We start from the raw sequence: 19,796 nt of genomic DNA on the forward strand, positions 1-19,796 counted from the left end.
CCCTTCATCTCAAAGTATTTATTAAGCCAACCTTTCCTGGCACAACTTGACTTCCACTTAAAATGTGTCTAATTTACTGAACAATGAACCTAAACACTTTTTTTTCTTTTTTTTTTGCAGGTAATACAAGTCTGACTTGAATGGAATTGTTTTGATTTGTTAGTTAATTATTGTTTCCTATTTTATGCTTATTTTAGACTGACACCGTTTGGACTATTGTGTTTTTTCTTTTCTTCATTTCATTTTCTATCTTCCTGTTTCATCTTACAGAACACCCAATACCCAAACTTTAAGGATTTGAGCGTTCAGTTTTTACACGATAAAAGAGGTAAACACCAGATAAAATAATATCCCAAAGAACCAATTATATTCCTTAAGTAATATTTCTCCATTCTGTTTCCTAAATTGCACAGAAAATTCCTTTAACTGCTAACATTCCTTCCACAGGAAGCAAGACAAAATACCAAACAAAATAGAAAAATAGATAGACATTTATTGGCGAATTACAAAACACAAGCATATTGACTAGTTGACTTACTCCATGTTTTACCACTCGAACTACTTTTCAATCGTTCACTTGTTGACTCTCTCTTCGGTTTTCTTTTTCTAGTTTGTATCCCTTCTTTCTTCATCGTTATTGGTCGATTTACCTAATTTCAATTTTTATTTTAATGAATTGTGTCATATACAATATATATATATATATATATATATATATATATATATATATATATATATATATATATATATATATATATATATACATATATGTATATATATATATATATATATATATATATATATATATATATATATATATATATATATATATATATATATATATATATATATATATATATATATATATATATATATATATATATATATATATATATATATATATATATATATGTGTGTGTGTATATATATATATATATATATATATCTATATATATAAAAATAAGTTGTCTGTCTGTCTGTGGATGTGTGGATGGATGTGTCAGGTGACGTCACCTGAAAAAACTGGATTAGGTGACGTCAAAACTGAAAAAACTAAAAAAAGGCAAAAACTACAAAAAAACTAAAAACTAATAAAAAAAATAAAAAAGCTAAAAAACTAAAAAAACTAAAAAAAGGCAAAAACTACAAAAAAAAACTAAAAACTAATAAAAAAGCTAAAAAACTAAAAAAACTAAAAAAGGCAAAAACTACAAAAAAAACTAAAAACTAATAAAAAAAAATAAAAAAGCTAAAAAACTAAAAAAACTAAAAAAACTAAAAAAAAGGTAAAAAACGAAAAAAACTAAAAACTAAAAAAAACTAAAAAAAAGGGAAAAAACTGAAAAATAAGCTAAAATAAAGGTAAAAACCAATAAAAAACTAAAAAAAAAAACTGAAAAAACTAAAAAAAGGCAAAAACTACAAAAAAAAACTAAAAACTAATAAAAAAAGTAAAAAAGCTAAAAAACTAAAAAAACTAAAAAAACTAAAAAAAGGTAAAAAACTAAAAAAAATAAAAAATAAAAAAAAACTAAAAAAAAGGAAAAAACTGAAAAATAAGCTAAAATAAAGGTAAAAACCAATAAAAAACTAAAAAGAAAAAAAGGAAAAAACTAAAAAAAATTTTCATCTAAAAAACTAAAAAAAACTAAAAAAGGTAAAAACTAAAAGAACTAAAAAAGAAAAAAATAAATGACGAAACTCAAAGAGAAAGCGACCAGGACAAAAGGAATGTTCGATTAGCAATCAACAAAGCACCGGGAAGCACCGGGACACAGGGAGTATGAATGACGACCAGGACATAAGTAAAAAAAAAATTTAACAAAACTAAAAAGAAGTTAAAAACTACAAAAAAACTAAAAAGAAAAAAAAACTAAAAACTAATAAAAAAACTAAAAAATCTAAAAATCTAAATAAACTAAAAAAGAAAAAAAAAGGAAAAAAATAAAGGAGAAAAACCAACGGGGACACCGGGGGAAACAGGGGGATATAAATGACGACCGGGACAAAAAAACTAAAAAGAAAAAAAAACTAAAAACTAATAAAAAAACTAAAAAATCTAAAAATCTAAATAAGCTAAAAAAGAAAAAAAAAGGAAAAAAATAAAGGAGAAAAACAAAACTAAAAAACGAATGTATATACAGACCGGGACACCGGGATACAAATGACGACCGGGACACAGGGAATATAAATGACGACCGGGACACAGGGACACAACTACAACGGGGACACCGGGGGAAACAGGGGGATGTAAATGACGACCGGGACACCGGGACAGGGAATGGTCGATTAGCAATCACCATCAACAAAGCTCAAGGGCAATCATTAGAATCATGAGGTATAGATCTGAATACAGATTGTTTTCCCATGGACCATTATATGTTGCATGTTCAAGAGTCGGTAAACCTGACAATCTATTTATATGCAAAGACAATGGGACAGCAAAGAATGTTGTATATTCGCAAGTTTTACGTAGTTAAAACCATATATATATATATATATATATATATATATATATATATATATATATATATATATATATATATATATCTATCTATATTCACAGGTGGGACATAGGGACACAACTACAATGGCGCGTAACTATTATGGCGCGTAACGACTTACGCGCGCGGGGGGGCTTGGGGGGGGGCGCGAAGCGCCCCCACCAACTAGGTGTTGGGGTGGCGCGAAGCGCCACCCCAACAGCTAGTATATATATATATATATATATATATACATATATGTATGTATACATATATATATACTAGCTGTTGGGGTGGCACTTCGCGCCACCCCAACACCTAGTTTGTGGGGGTGCTTCGCGCCCCCCAAGCCCCCCCCCCCGCGCGCGTAAGTCGCTACGTGCCACATTAGTTACGCGCCATTGTATTCGTAATTTATATTCCCTGTGTGCCGGTCGTCATTTGTGTCCCGGTGTCCCGATCTGTGATTTCTCTTCGCTATCCCTCCTGTGCCCCCGGCGGCCACCCAACACCTAGTTGGTGGGGGCGCTTCGCGCCCCCCCTCCCCCAAGCCCCCCCCGCGCGCGTAAGTCGTTACGCGCCATATTAGTTACGCGCCATTGTTGTTGTGTCCCTGTGTCCCACCTGTGAATATAAATAGATATATATATATATATATATATATATATATATACGTTTTTAAGTAAGTAAAACTTGCGAATATACAACATTCTTCGCTGTCCCATTGTCTGTGCATATAAATAGATTGTCGGGTTTACCGACTCTTGAACATGCAACATATAATTGTCCATGGGAAAAACAATCCGTATTCAGATCTATACCTCATGATTCTAATGATTGCCCTTGAGCTTAGTTGATGGTGATTGCTAATCGAACATTCCCTGTGTCCCCGTCGTCATTTATATAAAAAATTAAAAAATATCCCCCTGTGCCCCCGGCGTCCCCGTTGTAGTTGTGCCCCTGTGTCCCGGTCGTCATTTATATTCCCTATGTCCCGGTCGTCATTTGTGTCCCGGTGTCCCAGTCTGTAATGTCTCTTTGAGTGTCCCGGTCGTCATTTATATTCCCTGTGTCACAGTGTCCCGGTCGTCATTTGTGTCCCGGTGTCCCGGTCTGTATATCCCGGTCTGTATATACATTCATTTTTGAATTGGTATATGATGAAATAAATTTTTAGTTTTTTTCCTTTTTTTCTTTTTAGTTTTTTTGGTTTTTTACCTTTTTTTAGCTTTTTTACTTTTTTTCTTTTTTCTTTTTATTTTTTTTTGTAGTTTTTACCTTTTTTTTATTTTTTTTTGGTTTTTATTTATATTTTTTATAGGTTTTTTCTCCTTTATTTTTCAGTTTTTGTCCATTTTTTAGTTTTTTCTTTTTTAGTTTTTAGTTTTTTTAGTCTTTTACCTTTTTTTAATTGTTTTAGTTTTTTAGCTTTTTTAGTTTTTTATTAGTTTTTAGTTTTTCTGTAGTTTTTACATTTTTTTTTAGTTTTTTACCTTTTTTTAGTTTTGTTTTAGTTTTTTAGCTTTTTTAGTTTTTTTATTTTTTTTCTTTTTAGTTTTTTTGTAGTTTTTACCTTTTTTAGTGTTTTTTCTTCTTTTGTATTAATGCTAAAGACAAGGTTCGAACCTGGAACCTCTTGAACCTGGAACATAACGCCTTACTAACTCAGCTACATCGGCTTGAATACATTCGTTTTTGAATTGGTATATGATGAAATAATTCAGACAAACACGGACGTCACTCGACAGACAGACAGACAGACAACTTATTTATATATATATATATATATATATATATATATATATATATATATATATATATATATATATATATATATATATATATACTAGCTGTTGGGGTGGCGCTTTGCGCCACCCCAACACCTAGTTGGTGGGGCGCTTCGCGCCCCCCCCCCCAAGCCCCCCCGCGCGCGTAAGTCGTTACGCGCCATATTAGTTACGCGCCATTGTAGTTGTGTCCCTGTGTCCCACCTGTGAATATAGATAGATTTATATATGTGTTTCAAACTACGTAAAAATTGCGAATATACAACATTCTTGGCTTTCCCATTGTCTGTGCATATACAAAGCCGTATGTACTAATAATGACGTCATATGCAAACGCTCTTTTTACAAACAAACAAACATGCATACACACAACTCGTTTTATATAGATAGATAGATAGATAGATAGATACAATACAAATTAACTGCGTAAAACTTGCGAATATACAACATTCTTCGCTGTCCAATTGTCGCTGCATATAAATAGATTGTCAGGTTTACCAACCCTCGAACATGCAACGTACAATTGTCCATGGGAAAAACAATCAGTATTAAGATCTATACCACATTTTTCTAATGATTGACCTTGAGCTTTGTTAATGGTGATTGCAAATGCTAATCGAATTGGGAATTGCAATCTTTTAAATTGAAAAGGCAGATCCGTTGGAATCATGGGAATGCGAGGAATAAGAACAGCCTCACCCTCAAAAGGCCCTGTCAAGATTGTGGCCTCTATTAGGTTTTCCATCGTTTTTTTACGGCAAGTTGCGTGCCAATGCAAAGCTTTGGTGGGTTGATATTTCTTAAAAGTATTATTGGTACGCCTAGTTTTAGTTGTAGCACGTGTGGTGGAAACCCTGAAAGATCTATGGAATTTAAAAATTCAGATGGATAATTAACCGCTTCATTTGGTTCCAAAACTGTGTCGACTGACTTGCAAAGGACTGCCTGGTCTCGAATCTTGGTCAAAACAATATTGTTGATTTCGTGGACGTCTATATTTTTGGGTGCGAGAATCGCTCTTTCACTTAGCCATTTATTATTTTTATAATTTTTTAGAATATTTGGAAATACTTTTTCAATCAATTCATTTTTGGACGTCACTAAATTACAGAAATCAGCAGGTAGTTGTATACGTCCTGAAATTGAGTCTACTGGGAGCTTTCCGTTTCGAATTGCCAGCAATTAATCTGAAAATGTTTGACCAGAGTCATCGTTTTGCAATCGGACACGCATATTTGTAGTTAATTTTAATATTTTTACGTGTGCCCATAAATTAGAATTTTTCAGGCAAGCATTCATTTCGTCTGCAGGAGTTGATCTAGGTATTATAGGTAATGTTTGCCTGAAATCTCCCGCAAGCAATATTAATGTTTTGACTTCCCTCTCAAATCTTTCAAGCATTGATCCAGAGCCTCGAGCGATTTTTTGTGTGCCATTGTGCACTCATCCCAAATAATAAGTTTGCATTGCTGCAATACTTTACCCATCCCAGATGATTTGGAAATATTGCACGTGGGAGTTTCTGTAGAATGCAAATTCAGAGGCAATTTCAAAGCGGAATGAGCAATTCTTCCACCAGGCAGCAATGTTGCGGCTATTCCGGACGACGCAATTGCCAACGCTATATCATTTTTTGATCGAATTGATGCCAGAATCAGTTTTATCACAAACGTTTTACCAGTACCTCCTGGCGCATCCAAAAAGAAAATTTCTCCAACGTTGTTATCGACACAATGCATTATCGTATCATAAATGTCTTTTTGTTCCGACGTTAACTTGGAAATGTTATTTTGTACATACGACAATAGATCACTCGTACTGTAACTTTGTTCACGATCCAATTCTACACATGTCGAAACAGCAGCGATACGGTTAGGTGAAGGCATTCCCAAATCCTGAAGAGGTTTGTTTGCCATACGTACGCACAAATCTTCTATAATAACTAAAGTGTAGTTATAAATTTCTGATGTAAAATCAAAAGTCATATCTGACGTCTCTAACTGTTTTCGATGAAGTATATCTTCGGACATTTTTGACTTATATTTTTCCCATAACTCTGTAGGAGCTGATGGAGAGCAAGTTGTTAAAATGATGCCAAACAATGCACGAATTTGACTTGGGGTTGACGTTTCGCACGCGTCATTGATGCAGTTATCCCAGTGTTGGTCATTCTCCAATAAATTCAGAGCTTGGCATGCACTACGGTAAGTGTCATGTATAGTACCGTTTACAGTTCTCAAATACTCAAAGGATGTCGGACCGGGTACATTCACCAAAAGCAGGCGTAGAAAGAAGCATTCATGTTGATTGGGGTGAACGATGTAGAGTCTTCCTATCGTGGTATCTTTGAAGATGGTAGGTTGGCCGTCGACTGAATTACCCTGTTTTCGACGTTCAAGTACTTTATTTTTAGTATTCCACGTGTAATACGAAGGCACTTCAGTATACAGCAGTTTTTTTTGCAAAAGAATCATTTTTGCAAAGCGAAAAAAAAAGCTGTTAATGTTGTATCCGGTGGATTCAGGGCTCTTTGTTGCACGTTGTTTTCCGTGAAATAAACACGTTGACCATTCTGTAAATGTACCGCTAAGTGAACAACAGCTGGACTACGTTCATGTATCGGAAATGAAAGAATTCGCCAAACAGCTTCATTACTGCTTATGTATCTTCTAGCCTGATATTGTACGATTTCGTCGAAATCTTTGATTTCGGGCGGCAAGCCAAAAACTGCCATGTCACAGCCTTTGTTGACGTATTTACATATGTATTTGATTGCCTTTACGGAGTTACAGTATTTAACGTTTATGTGTGCATTAAATGTTTTTGATAATAATGGGGGATATGGGACAACCCACTGGTTATCTACTTCGATGGTGGTACCGTTACGCTTCTTTATTATTGCTGTTTTACCGCCATCTTCAGTAGATCTTCTTCTATATTGTGGGTAACCATCATTGCCAGTAATTGTGTTTGATACTAAGAGTCGAGGATATTGCTTTGTGCACCTTCCTTTGGCCATGCATGGTGAATTTTCGTTCAGTGCACCGCAAGGTCCATGTATCATATTTTTAACAATAATATCATGTAACCCCTTATCGACATTTTTATCAGGTATTTCAGCGGAAATCACATCATCAATTTCGTTCGAAGTAATTTTTTTATGTAGCCAGATTAGTATATGTGCGTGTGGCAAACCTCGTTTTTGCCATTCTACTGAGTACATCCAGCATCGCACTGACCCAAACACTTCAAGTTTTACTATGTAGTTTATAAGTGATTTCAACTTTTGCCGGAAGACACGGGCCGTAATGTCATGCCTATGAACCACCGATTGTCCTTGAAGTAAAAGCTGCAGTATCTCGTCCCAAGATTGATTAATCTGGACGACCATAGAGACGAACATACGCAATAGCATCTTGAGCATATTCATGCATATGACGGGGACTGCCAGCATATGACGAAGGTAAAATTGTTAATCTTCCAACGTTTGTGGTATTACCGTCATTTATAACTGCATCTCGCAAATGAATGTATTGTTCAGAGCGGAGCTTGGTCTGATTCAGGCGGATATATAGCAAACGTTCTGATTCAATTTTAGCATACATATCAACGACAAATTGGTGAAACAATTCACGACATTTTAAAATATAATTTTCTTCATCCTGCCGAATCATTAGTCTATAGGAATAATAATGCATTGCACTGCATTTCTTATTCATTTCTTTGTTAGTGGCTGGATTCATCAATTTAATATTAAAGTGATAGCCGTCGGCTCCATCCCAAAAATGATAGGATATTGTAGGGCATCGTAGCATCGATGAGTTTCAGCAATTCTTAACAACTGAGCGTTTCGCTTATGAAGAATAATATCTCGAGGTAAAAACTGATCACCGACCATAACGATTGCCACTTCGTCGATAGTTGGAGCATTGTATCTACGCAAATGTTGGCCAGGAGGCGTTTTTTTCAGCGGAAATAACAATTTTATGCGTATCAGTAGGCATCAAATCGATGGCTGTTTTGCACAGACGCACTAAATTATTATTTTCGTGGAAAAGATGTTGCAATTGGGAAACGATTGTCCTTTCAACGTTGGGAGAAATTTCGCAACGTGCATTCAATTCAGAATTTCTATCACTGATGAAGTACAATTGTAAAAATTTATGATTCTCGCCTGAGAATGGTAGAAGGGACCCTGCTCTATGATAAATTTGCCCTTTTACTTTGAAAGTAGACTTAAATTGATCTGGATTTTCGATTTGGGCTCCAAACGACGTCATTTGGAAACATGAGTTGTAATTTTTGATTTTTGACAAAAAACGCTTAGATTCTGACGTAGTTCCAGTAAGGAAAGTCTTCAATGGCTCTGGTGGTGCAGCCAATAGAGGAATTTTAACTTTTCCTGAGGCGCAACACATTCCCATTGTTTCACCATTGAATTTCAAGGCCTTGCAATAGGGACAAATTTTAGACATTGTCCCGATTTGAACAAATCTACTCAAGCTATAATCATCGACTGGGCTGTACCTGAATGCCAGGCGATAACTTTCAGGTTGCTCTGATCCCTCGGCACGCTTTCTTTTCTTACTTTCTCTATCAGCAGCAAGCCTGATTTCTTGCTGTTCTTGTGATTCCTCGGCACGCTTTCTTTTCTTACTTTCTCTATCAGCAGCAAGCCTGATTTCTTGCTGTTCTTGTGATTCCTCGGCACGCCTTCTTTTTTCACTTTCTCTTTTAGCAGCAAGTCTGCTTTCGCGTTGCTCTGGTAGTTCCTCGGCATGCTTTCTGTTCTTTCTTGCTCTTTCAGCCTCAAGCCTGTTTCCTTGCTGTTCTTTTGATTCCTCGGCACGCTTTCTGTTCTTTCTTTCTCTATCAGCCTCAAGCCTGTTTCCTTGCTGTTCTTTTGATTCCTCGGCACGCTTTCTTTTCTGACTTTCTCTATCAGCAGCAAGTTTTTTGGCATAGACTCTTTGAGCATCTTCATCGGCTTTTGCCATTGTAAGTTCATCAGTCATTTTAAACTTAAACATTAATAGATTTCTACGTGAACATATATGTCTTAAATATCTTTAATGACGTCACCGTCATAGCAAAAATGACGACAACTAACTTCATGATTAAATATCTTTAATGACGTCATCGTCATAGCAAAAATGACGACAACTAACTTCATGACGTCAGTCGACACAGAAACATGACGTCACCTGACAAACAGACACACAGACAGACAACTTATTTATATATATATATATATATATATATATATATATATATATATATATATATATATATATATATATATATATATATAGATGTGCCGGTGTCCCGGTCGTCATTTGTGTCCCGATGTCCCGGTCTGTAATTTCGTCAGTCGAAAACATGACGTCAGTCGACACAGAAACATGACGTCACCTGACAGATCCACAGACACACAACTTATTTATATATATATAGATATACTAGCTGTTGGGGTGGCGCTTCGCGCCATCCCAACACCTAGTTGGTGGGGCGCTTCGCGCCCCCCCCAAGCCCCCCCCCCCGCGCGCTTAAGTCGTTACGCGCCATATTAGTTACGCGCCATTGTAGCTGTGTCCCTGTGTCCCACCTGTGAATAGAGATAGATATAAATATATATTTTTAACTACGTAAAACATGCGAATATACAACATTCTTCGCTGTCCCATTGTCTGTGCATATAAATAGCATTTATATTCCCTGTGTCCCGGTCGTCATTTGTGTCCTGGTGTCCCAGTTTGTAATTTCTCTTTGAGTGTCCCGGTCGTCATTTATATTCCCTGTGTCCCAGTGTCCCGGTCGTCATTTGTGTGCCGGTCAGTAATTTCTATTCAAACAATCCCTGTGTCTCAGTCGTCAATTATATTTCCCGCCTGTGCCCCCGGCGTCCCCGTTGTAGTTGTGTCTCTGTGTCCCGGTCGTCATTTATATTCCCGGTCGTGATTTGTGTCCGGGTGTCCCAGTCTGTAATTTTTCTTTGAGGTTCCCGTTCGTCATTTATATTCCCTCTTTGTCGGTCGTCATTTGTGTCCCGGTCTGTAATTTATCTTTGAGTGTTTTTTCTTTTTAGTTTTTTACATTTTTTCAGTTTTTTTTTCTTCTTTATTTTTCAGCGTCACTATGAAGTACATATCGCCGAACCTTTGTTTTTTAACTTAAATCTGGTAGGCATTGATGACCTTATCCAAGTCAAAATCCCAAACCCAATCATCATCGCTATCATTTTCAGTTTTGATATGTTTTGACTCTCGCTTTCCTGGTGGATTTTCATCTAACTGCGCGGTTTTGCGCTCTTTAGCCGCAAGCCTGTTTTCTTGCTGTTCTTGTGATTCCTCGGCACGCTTTCTTTTCTTACTTTCTCTATCAGCTGCAAGCCTGTTTTCTTGCTGTTCTTGTGATTCCTCGGCACGCTTTCTTTTCTTACTTTCTCTATCAGCAGCGTGAACGCATTAACGCATGTCTTAAATACCATTAATGACGTCACCGTCAAAGCAAAAATGACGACAACTAATTTCATGACGTCAGTCAACACAGAAACATGACGTCACCTGATCCACAGACAGACAGACAGACAACTTATTTTTGTATCTATCTATCTATATATATAAAAATAAGTTGTCTGTCTGTGGATCTGTGGATCAGGTGACGTCATGTTTCTGTGTCGGCTGACGTCATGAAATTAGTTGTCGTCATTTTTGCTTTGACGATGCTTAGTATATTGTAAAACACATTAATTTGGTTAATAATATACCATTTAAAACACCAAAATGAACATGCTGGAGTAGTCACTCGGTGAGAGAGGGTGTCAGAACGGAGAATGAAGATCCAGGTTCAAATCCTGGTTAGGCTAAAAAAGGTAAAAAACTAAAAACTAAAAAAAAAACTGAAAAAACTAAAAAACTAAAAAAACTAAAAACTAAAAAAAAAACTTTAAAAAAGGGAAAAACTGAAAAATAGAAGAGAAAAAGAAAACTAATAAAATTAAGAATAAAAATAAAAAAAATAAAAAAGATAAAAACTAAAAAAAAAGTAAAATGAAAAAAACGAAAAAAAACTAAAAAAGCTAAAAAAAAAAAGGTAAAAACCAATAAAAAACTAAAAAGGAAAAAACTAAAAAAAATTTTCATCTAAAAAACTAAAAAAAACTAAAAAAGGTAAAAACTAAAAGAACTAAAAAAGAAAAAAAAACTAAAAAAAGGAAGAAAACTGAAAAATAAAGGAGAAAAAGAAAACTAAAAAAATATAAATAAAAATAAAAAAACTAAAAAGATAAAAACTTCAAAAAAAACTAAAAAGAAAAAAGAAAAAAACTACAAAACCTAAAAAAAGGTCAAAACCAATAAAAAAAACTAAAAGGGGAACACTGGGACACAAATGACGACCGGGATACTGGGAATATAAATGACAACCGGGACACGGGGAATGTTCAATTAGCAATCACCATCAACAAAGCTCAAGGGCAATCATTAGAATCATAAGGTATAGATCTGAATATGGATTGTTTTTCCCATGGACAATTATATGTTGCATGTTCAAGAGTCGGTAAACCTGACAATGTAAATAAATGACGACACTCAAAGAGAAAGCGACCGTGACAAAAGGAATGTTCGATTAGCAATCAACAAAACACCGGGGCACAGGGAGTATAAATGACGACGACCGGGACACAGGGACATAACTACAAAGGGGACGCCGGGGTGCACAGGGGGATATATAAATGACGATGGCGACTCAGGGAATGGTCGATTAGCAATCACCATCAACAAAGCTCAAGGGCAATCATTAGAATCATGAGGTATAGATCTGAATACGGATTGTTTTCCCATGGACCATTATATGTTGCATGTTCAAGAGTCGGTAAACCTGACAATCTATTTATATGCACAGACAATGGGACAGCAAAGAATGTTGTATATTCGCAAGTTTTACGTAGTTAAAAACATATATATATATATATATATATATATATATATATATATATATATATATATATATATATATATATATATATATATATATATATATATATATATATATATATATATATATATATATATATATATATATATATATATATATATATATATATATATCTATATTCACAGGTGGGACATAGGGACACAACTACAATGGCGCGTAACTAATATGGCGCGTAACGACTTACGCGCGCGGGGGGGCTTGGGGGGGGAGGGGGCACGAAGCGCCCCCACCAACTAGGTGTTGGGGTGGCGCGAAGCGCCACCCCAACAGCTAGTATATATATATATATATATATATATATATATATATATATATATATATATAATATATATATATATATATATATATATATATATATATATATATATATATATATATATATATATATATATATAATATATATATATATATATATATATATATATATATATATATATATATATATATATATATATATATATATATAAGTTGTGTGTCTGTTGCCATTGTAGGCTCTTCAGTCATTTTACAATTAAACATTTTTCCGTCCACGATCTTCTTATAATTAAGAATTTGTCTAAGAACGATTTTCTTAAATACTTTTAATGACCTCATCGTCATAACGAACATGACGACAACTAACTTCATCACGACATGACGACATGATGACATGGCGTAACTCGAAAGTTGTGTGTCTGTTGCCCTTGTAGGTTCTTCAGTCATTTTACGATTAAATATTTTTCCGTCCACGATCTTCTTACAATTAAAAATTTGTCTTTGAACGATTTTCTTAAATACTTTTAATGACGTCATCGTCATAACAAACATGACGACAACTAACTTCATGACAACATGACGACATGATGACATGACGTCACTCGACAGACAGACAGACAGACATAACCCAGAAACAACTTATTTATATATATATATATATATATATATATATATATATATATATATATATATATATATATATATATATATATATATATATATATATATATATATATATATATATATTCGTTAAGAGCCTTAATTTTGAAGAAAAGTATTTATGTGACTAACGTCGTTTTTATATACACGAGTCTTGCAGTGACGGTGTCACACTTGTCACACTTATATGGACAAATTGAAGATTTTCATGTATGGAGAAGTTTATATTAAATATTGCTTAAAGAGCAAAAAACTGGTAATTGCAAAAATATTTAAATATATTTTGACAAGGTATTACAAAAATTCAAAAACCTTAAAAAAGAAAACTAAGAATTGGATGAGTCATATCCTTCTCCCCCCTCTCATTCCATGAGTGAATGTATCGTTTTTATATCTATGACTCATACAATATTACAAATGGAAAGTATTTAAGACATGAAAAAAAAAGAAGAAAATTTTTTCAAGTTCAGGTCAGAATCGCTAAGGTGGTTATGTAAACTACGAAAATATTTATGGTCAAAGCAATAGCTTTAATGTTTCTATTGAAAGTAGTAAAATACATGACAGTTTCGAAATTAGTTTGTTTTTCTATTTGACAAAAACAAGGAAAAAAAGTATTGATGTGAGTGACGACATTTTAAAATAGATCAGTATTGCAATGACGCTGTCACTGTTGTCATACTTTTGTGAAAAAATTTAAGATTTTCATTTATGGAGAAGTTTGTATTAAATTACTTAAAGAGCAAAAAACTGGTAATTGAAAAAAGTTTTAAATATATTTGGACAAGGGATTAAAAAAAATAAAAACCTTAAGAATGAAAAGCAAAAATTTTGATGAATTTTATCATTCTCACCCCCCCCCTGCTCCAAGGTATACATTCACAGAGTGAATGTATCGTTTTTATATCTATGACGCATACAACATTAAAAATGGAAAGTATTTAAGACATGAAAAGAAAGTTGAAAATTTTTTTAAGTTCAGTTCAGGATCGCTAAATTTATTAAATGAGCTACAAAAATATCTATGGTCAAAATATAATTTTAAGGTTTTAATTCAAACTATTAAAATACCTGACAATTTTGAAATTAGTTTGTTTTTTTGTTTGATAAAAACAACTTGATACGTGAATAAAGCCTACATGCCATAACGCAACCAGCTATATAATGTCTTTAGGAAGACCCAAAAAACGAAAATTAGCAATTATTACAAATGATGATTCTTTGGAATCACCTGAACTATCAAACGTGAAAAGACCGAGAGAACAGCCCAAACAAATTAAATTCACAATGATTGAAAATCAACCTGGACCGTCAAATGAGACAAAAACAATACAGGCAGCTAAAGCAAAGGTATTGCTATATTGTCTGAAGTAATCAAAATTCAAAATGAAGAAGAAAGACAATAGTGATTAGAAAACAAGCGACAGCGAGAATTTGACAAATTCAAAAATGAAAATGAAGAGCAAAGACACACGCAATTGGAAGGCAGGCAACACCGAGAATCTGAGCAGGTCAAAAATGAAAATGAAAAGCAAAGACACACGCAGTTAGAAGACACGTGAGACCGAGAATCTGAGCTATCAAGAATGAAAATGAAGACCAAAGACAGGGATGGTTAGATGAACAGTGTCGTCGCAATCTTCGACACCAACAACGTGTAGCACAAAGCCAAGTATATATGTACAGATATGCCATAAACCATATAAGTGTTACATATAAGTCATTGGGACCCTTCAACATTGCTTTTATTCACTGTGGAGCCGTCCATTTTCTCGAAGAAAGAGTAGTAAGGAAAGGTAATTCCTTTGGAGATTGCTGCTGGCATGGTCAAATTGCATTGTCACCACCACAAATTCCAGATGAATTGGTTTGCCTTTTTTTAAGACGTCACTTACTCTCTGAAGAGTTTCATAGACGTATTCGAAACTTGAACTCGTGTTTTGCTTTAACTTCATTCAACCTAAGCGATGATAGAATCATAAATAGTCGTAATATATTTAGCTTTAAATTAGCTGTACAAATTTACCAAAAATTCAATTTAGTGGCACAACCTTCACAGACTACTGAAGGTGAAATTGAGCCAGCTTCATATGGCCAAATGTACATTTTAGAGCCCATTGAAGCTGTTGAGGAACGTCTCGCACATTCTTAAAATTATGGGATCCCTCGTAACCTAATGAACCTCTTGGGGGAAAAATTGCGGGACACAAACGACTATGCCAAGGTTACGAAAAAATGCGTGAAGTGGAGGAGGATGTAAATAAGCTTGCTGCTTCACTGAGACAACAGCCTCAAAACATTCAGCTCATTTTTACTGTACTAGATGGTGTTGATTATAGACTGTCCAACCCTCCTGCATTTAATAACATATACGATGTGCTTACTCTCAATGCTGACCCTAGTTTTACAACAAATAAAATTTTTGTGAAAAAAAAAAATGGCAAGAAACTTTTCATTTAAAAAAAATACCAACCATCGTGCAGAGCCCTTTACCTACCTGATGATTTCTTCAGCTGGAACTTCAGGATGGTCAAAGGGTATGCTACATCAAAAACTTTATGTAAGTCATCCACATATAATACGGCTTGAATTAGCAAAGTATCGTAATGTTTCGCGACCATAATATGCCAAAAGCCTCTCTGTGCAAACTGTAACACCCGAACCTGCGTCGGATTGGTTTTAATACTATGCATTTTGGTGGATGACTTTTTCAACACTACCTTGTCAATACCGATGTTCGTATTGATCGTAATCGTATTGACTTAGTTAAGTTTAACCGAAAAACTACTATAACTGAAAACTACATAGGTGTTACACGACTTCTCAACTACTTAGCCTCGAAGCAGAATACATTCATTGGTGAAAAAGTGATACTACCGTTATCATTCTTCGGATCAACACGCTACTTTGCTGAACATTTTGAAGACACCTTGGCTATTGTTCATCACCTTAGACCCCCAGATTTCTTTATAACCATGACTTGCAATCCTGATTGGCCTGAATTTAAAGAAGCATCAAGCATTAAATTCGAAGATATCTCTATTATACAAAAGACCCCTCAAGATCGTCCCGGACTCATTACTCGAATTGCAAAACCGAAACTTGATTGATCATGAGCCCTCAGGATCGAATCCATTATCTAGTTGAACTTGATTATCTTATTTCTGCTGAGATGCCAAATACTAACGATTCATTATTAAGGGAATTAGTCTTGAAGTGGATGATTCATAATCCGTGTGCAAGTTTAAATCCACATGCAACTTGTATTCTCATGTCAGCAACCTCTTGGGTAATCCATGGCTTGTCTCCGGCCGCTATACGGCCAAGAGCGATCTGGGATATCTCACACATAGCTCTGCTACTTTGCAACACAGGCTTATCAATGTTGGCTGGGCCAAATAGGACAGGTATTTCTTGCATGATCTTCGATAGTCTTTTACTTAGCTGTTATCTGCCCGATTCCAAATCTGCCCATGATAGCTTCGTTTCCGCTGTTGTCATTTCCCAAGATAGCATTGAAGTCTCCAAAGACTATAACGAAGTCTTTCTTCGGAATGGTGTTGACAAGACTCTGAAGCTGAGAGTAAAAATCTTCAGACTCCTCAACCGACCTTGACAGATCAGGAGCGTAAACCTGCACTTGAAAGAGGCTACTGAACTTGCTTTTGTGCTGGTTCATCATCAATCTTTCCGAGACAGCCACCACTAACATTAGACATTTTCTTGCTGTTTTCATCAACAAGAAACCAACTCCTTACCTGTGTAATCCGTCTTTACTGCAAGAAAGAAGGAGGGTTGGGTCTCCTATCTGTTCTTCAATGTTGCATGCTAGATGCATCTCTGAAAGATCATTGATATCCCACTTGTGTCGGTTTCCTTCGCGGAGGAGCATGTCGTTCTTTCCTGGTTTTGCAAGTGTATGGAGGTTCAATGTTCGAATTCTGGTTGTAAGTCTTGTACATAAAACTGGTATATCAACTGTTTAAGTCTGACCGGTCAAACACTCTCTAGATTGGTTTCAACACTGTTGGCTGTCAATGCATCGGTTTCCCCAAATGCGGTAATTTTTTCGTCAGTTTCCCCGAACATGGTAACTTTTTCGTCGGTTTTTCCAGACGCGGCAGCCCTAGTTAGTGATCTCATTAAATGCTTAATCATAATTAATAAAGAGGAGAGGTTTCTTGGCTTACTTTCGAAACAACGATAAGCCAATCCTCCTTGTTTGTAGCAGGGACTGTTGACATCATAATGTGTGTCTTCTGCCCTTTAACAATTGTCCTCCTGAAGAGGATTCTTCCATGATGGGATGCTGCTGTATCATGCAATTTAAATCATTGCTGGGGGAAGGCTTGCAGCTGATGGGACGTGCCCACTAACTGGTGGGCCCATCAAAGTCTTCATCAGAGGGGCCGTCTTCCTCCTTCACCTGTATTTAAAAATCCCGGATGACGATGCCCTGGTTTCAAATTTTTGGACCCCCAGGGGCTAGGTCCCTTCTTCGTCGGCACCTCTTATCATTGGAGGTGCCCTAAATATTTGAAGGGTGTTTCCTATCCACCACCTGGGGACGTGCCGGATGGCCTGAGGGAGGCTTCTACTGAGAAGGTGACTCAGTAAGTCCTATTGTCCTTAAAAAAAAACTTTCCACTTCACATTCGCACTGAAAATTTTCCATTTTAAAGAAAATGAGCGTAAATGAGTTTATTCATTCTTGAAGCATCAAACAGTTTGTGGTAACAAACTGTAATTAAGGAGCGATTCGGCTCAATAGTAACCGAAAATCTAAAAAGCTAAATTTTGATATCGATAGATATGTCAAAAGAATTGGCATGTGATGCTGATTCCAAGTATATAAGATTTATCAAGTTTGTGTTACCCATCAAAAGCTACGAGCCTGAGAAAATTTACCTGATTTTGTATGATAGCATCAACAATCAGCGTGTCAGAAAACCCTAATGCAGAAATTGTAAGCTCTTAGATGCAAAAATATGGAATTTTGCATTTTTGCCAGAAGAAATGGATGAGTGTTTATTTGTTTTATTTTTTCCAGGGATGGTTTTATTGAATGAACGGTTCTAAAGGATTGGGAGAGGGTGAAATCAAACGTAAATTAGAGTTTCTAGTGGCCTTTTTGAGTAACCGAAAAGATTAGAGGGCAACTAGCCCCCCTCTCACGCCTTTTTTCCCCAAAGTCATCCGATCAAAATTTTGAGATAGTCATTTTGTTCAGATAGTTGAAAGATCTAATAGCTATGCCTTTATGGGTGACATAACCCCCCCCCCCATCCATAGCCTGTGGGGAAAGGGCTTTAAGATATGGAATTTGCCCTTGTTGGCCTATAGAGACATGTTGGCCTAGAAGTCTAAAGACATTTTTTTTTTTGGGGGGGGGGGGGTGAGAGGGGGATTCGGTGCTTGGGATGGGTTTTCATGGATGAGAATTATTTGTGAGGAGGGAAATTTCCGGGGTGAGCTTTCCAGGAGAATTTTACGCTGGGGGGATTTGACAGAATCCCTAAACAAAATTCTTTTCATTTGTCTTAATTTCTCTTGACCAACTCAATTTTGCATGCCCATATTTTGAATCAGTGTTTTATAGTCGGTTTGGGGGGGAAATTTTCAGCAGGTTTTGATTTCTGGGGAAAAATCCCAGGAAAGAGAGGATTTCCAAAGTGATCAAATTATAAAATGAAGTCTGTTTCATATGAAAGTATGCTAAAAAGAATTTTTCAGGGCTTAAGGGAGGGTGGAATTTCTTATGGTGGTTGAGCCAGATTTACCAGTATTATTTGAAAAACGATAAGAAACTGAATATAACAAAATATTTTTTCAGCTGAATTTAAGGAGCAACATAAGAGCTCACAACGAACAGAAAATATTCTCTATATGAAAGGGTTGCCCCCCTCCTCAATACCTTGCCTTCTAAGTTAAAGTTTGACTGATATCCCAGTCTTTTAAGATCAACTTCCGAAACGCAAGGGCCTTTTAATTAGAATAGGAAGCTCTTTCGAAAGTTCTAAAATACTTTAGCCTGAACAGAAAGATATTGAGGAGGGGAGTAACCACTTCACATATGGAATAATTTCTGTTCTTTCTGAATTTTAATGTTGCTCCTTACTTTCAGTTGAAAAAAATTCTTTTTCTTCATTTAACCTCTATAAAGAGAACGGGTCTGAGAACATGTATTTTCTTAAACTGACCTTATTTACTAAATTTTTTCTTCTAAAGTACCGATTAAACTTTGACAGAAATAAGGAGGGAATGAGAGGACGACAGTTCCACTTACAGTTAGAATAATTTTGGTTTGGATAAAGTTTTAATGTCACTCTTTACTTTCATAACAAGAAAGCACTTTTTTGGTGCATTAGGTTGAAACATCTTGTTTTAATAGGTTTTTACAAACCTAAATTCGCAACCATAGACTACGAAAAAACAGAAAGTTTACTCATAAAAAATGCTAAAAAAAAAATAAATGTTTATACAAATAAAAAAAACTAGGCTAAAGAATTTTTGTTCTTTTTGCTTATTTAAAATCTCATAAAAACAACCATGTTTTGCAGTCTTTTCTAATGGCGGAGAATTTGACATGGCATAAGCGGCTAAATACAGCAAAGGT

General features: G+C 35.3%; 1 protein-coding gene and 1 long non-coding RNA gene across 6 annotated transcripts in view; one reads left to right on the forward strand and one right to left on the reverse strand.

Annotated features, from left to right (window-relative positions):
* Window positions 1–19,796, forward strand: part of LOC136030916 (uncharacterized) — a 145,656-nt gene that overhangs the window by 116,967 nt on the left and 8,893 nt on the right. The gene's annotated exons all lie outside the window — the stretch shown is intronic.
* LOC136030913 (transcription factor GATA-4-like) overlaps window positions 1–19,796 on the reverse strand; it is an 88,834-nt gene that overhangs the window by 30,631 nt on the left and 38,407 nt on the right. For all 4 annotated transcript variants that reach the window (XM_065710015.1, XM_065710017.1, XM_065710016.1 and 1 more), the window contains exon 7: window positions 539–650. In XM_065710015.1, coding sequence (XP_065566087.1) covers window positions 539–650 — 112 coding nt within the window. The remainder of the gene's footprint in view (window positions 1–538; window positions 651–19,796) is intronic.

Source organism: Artemia franciscana, chromosome 9 (assembly GCF_032884065.1).
Source record: "Artemia franciscana chromosome 9, ASM3288406v1, whole genome shotgun sequence".
NCBI classification, from domain to species: Eukaryota; Metazoa; Arthropoda; class Branchiopoda; order Anostraca; family Artemiidae; genus Artemia; species Artemia franciscana.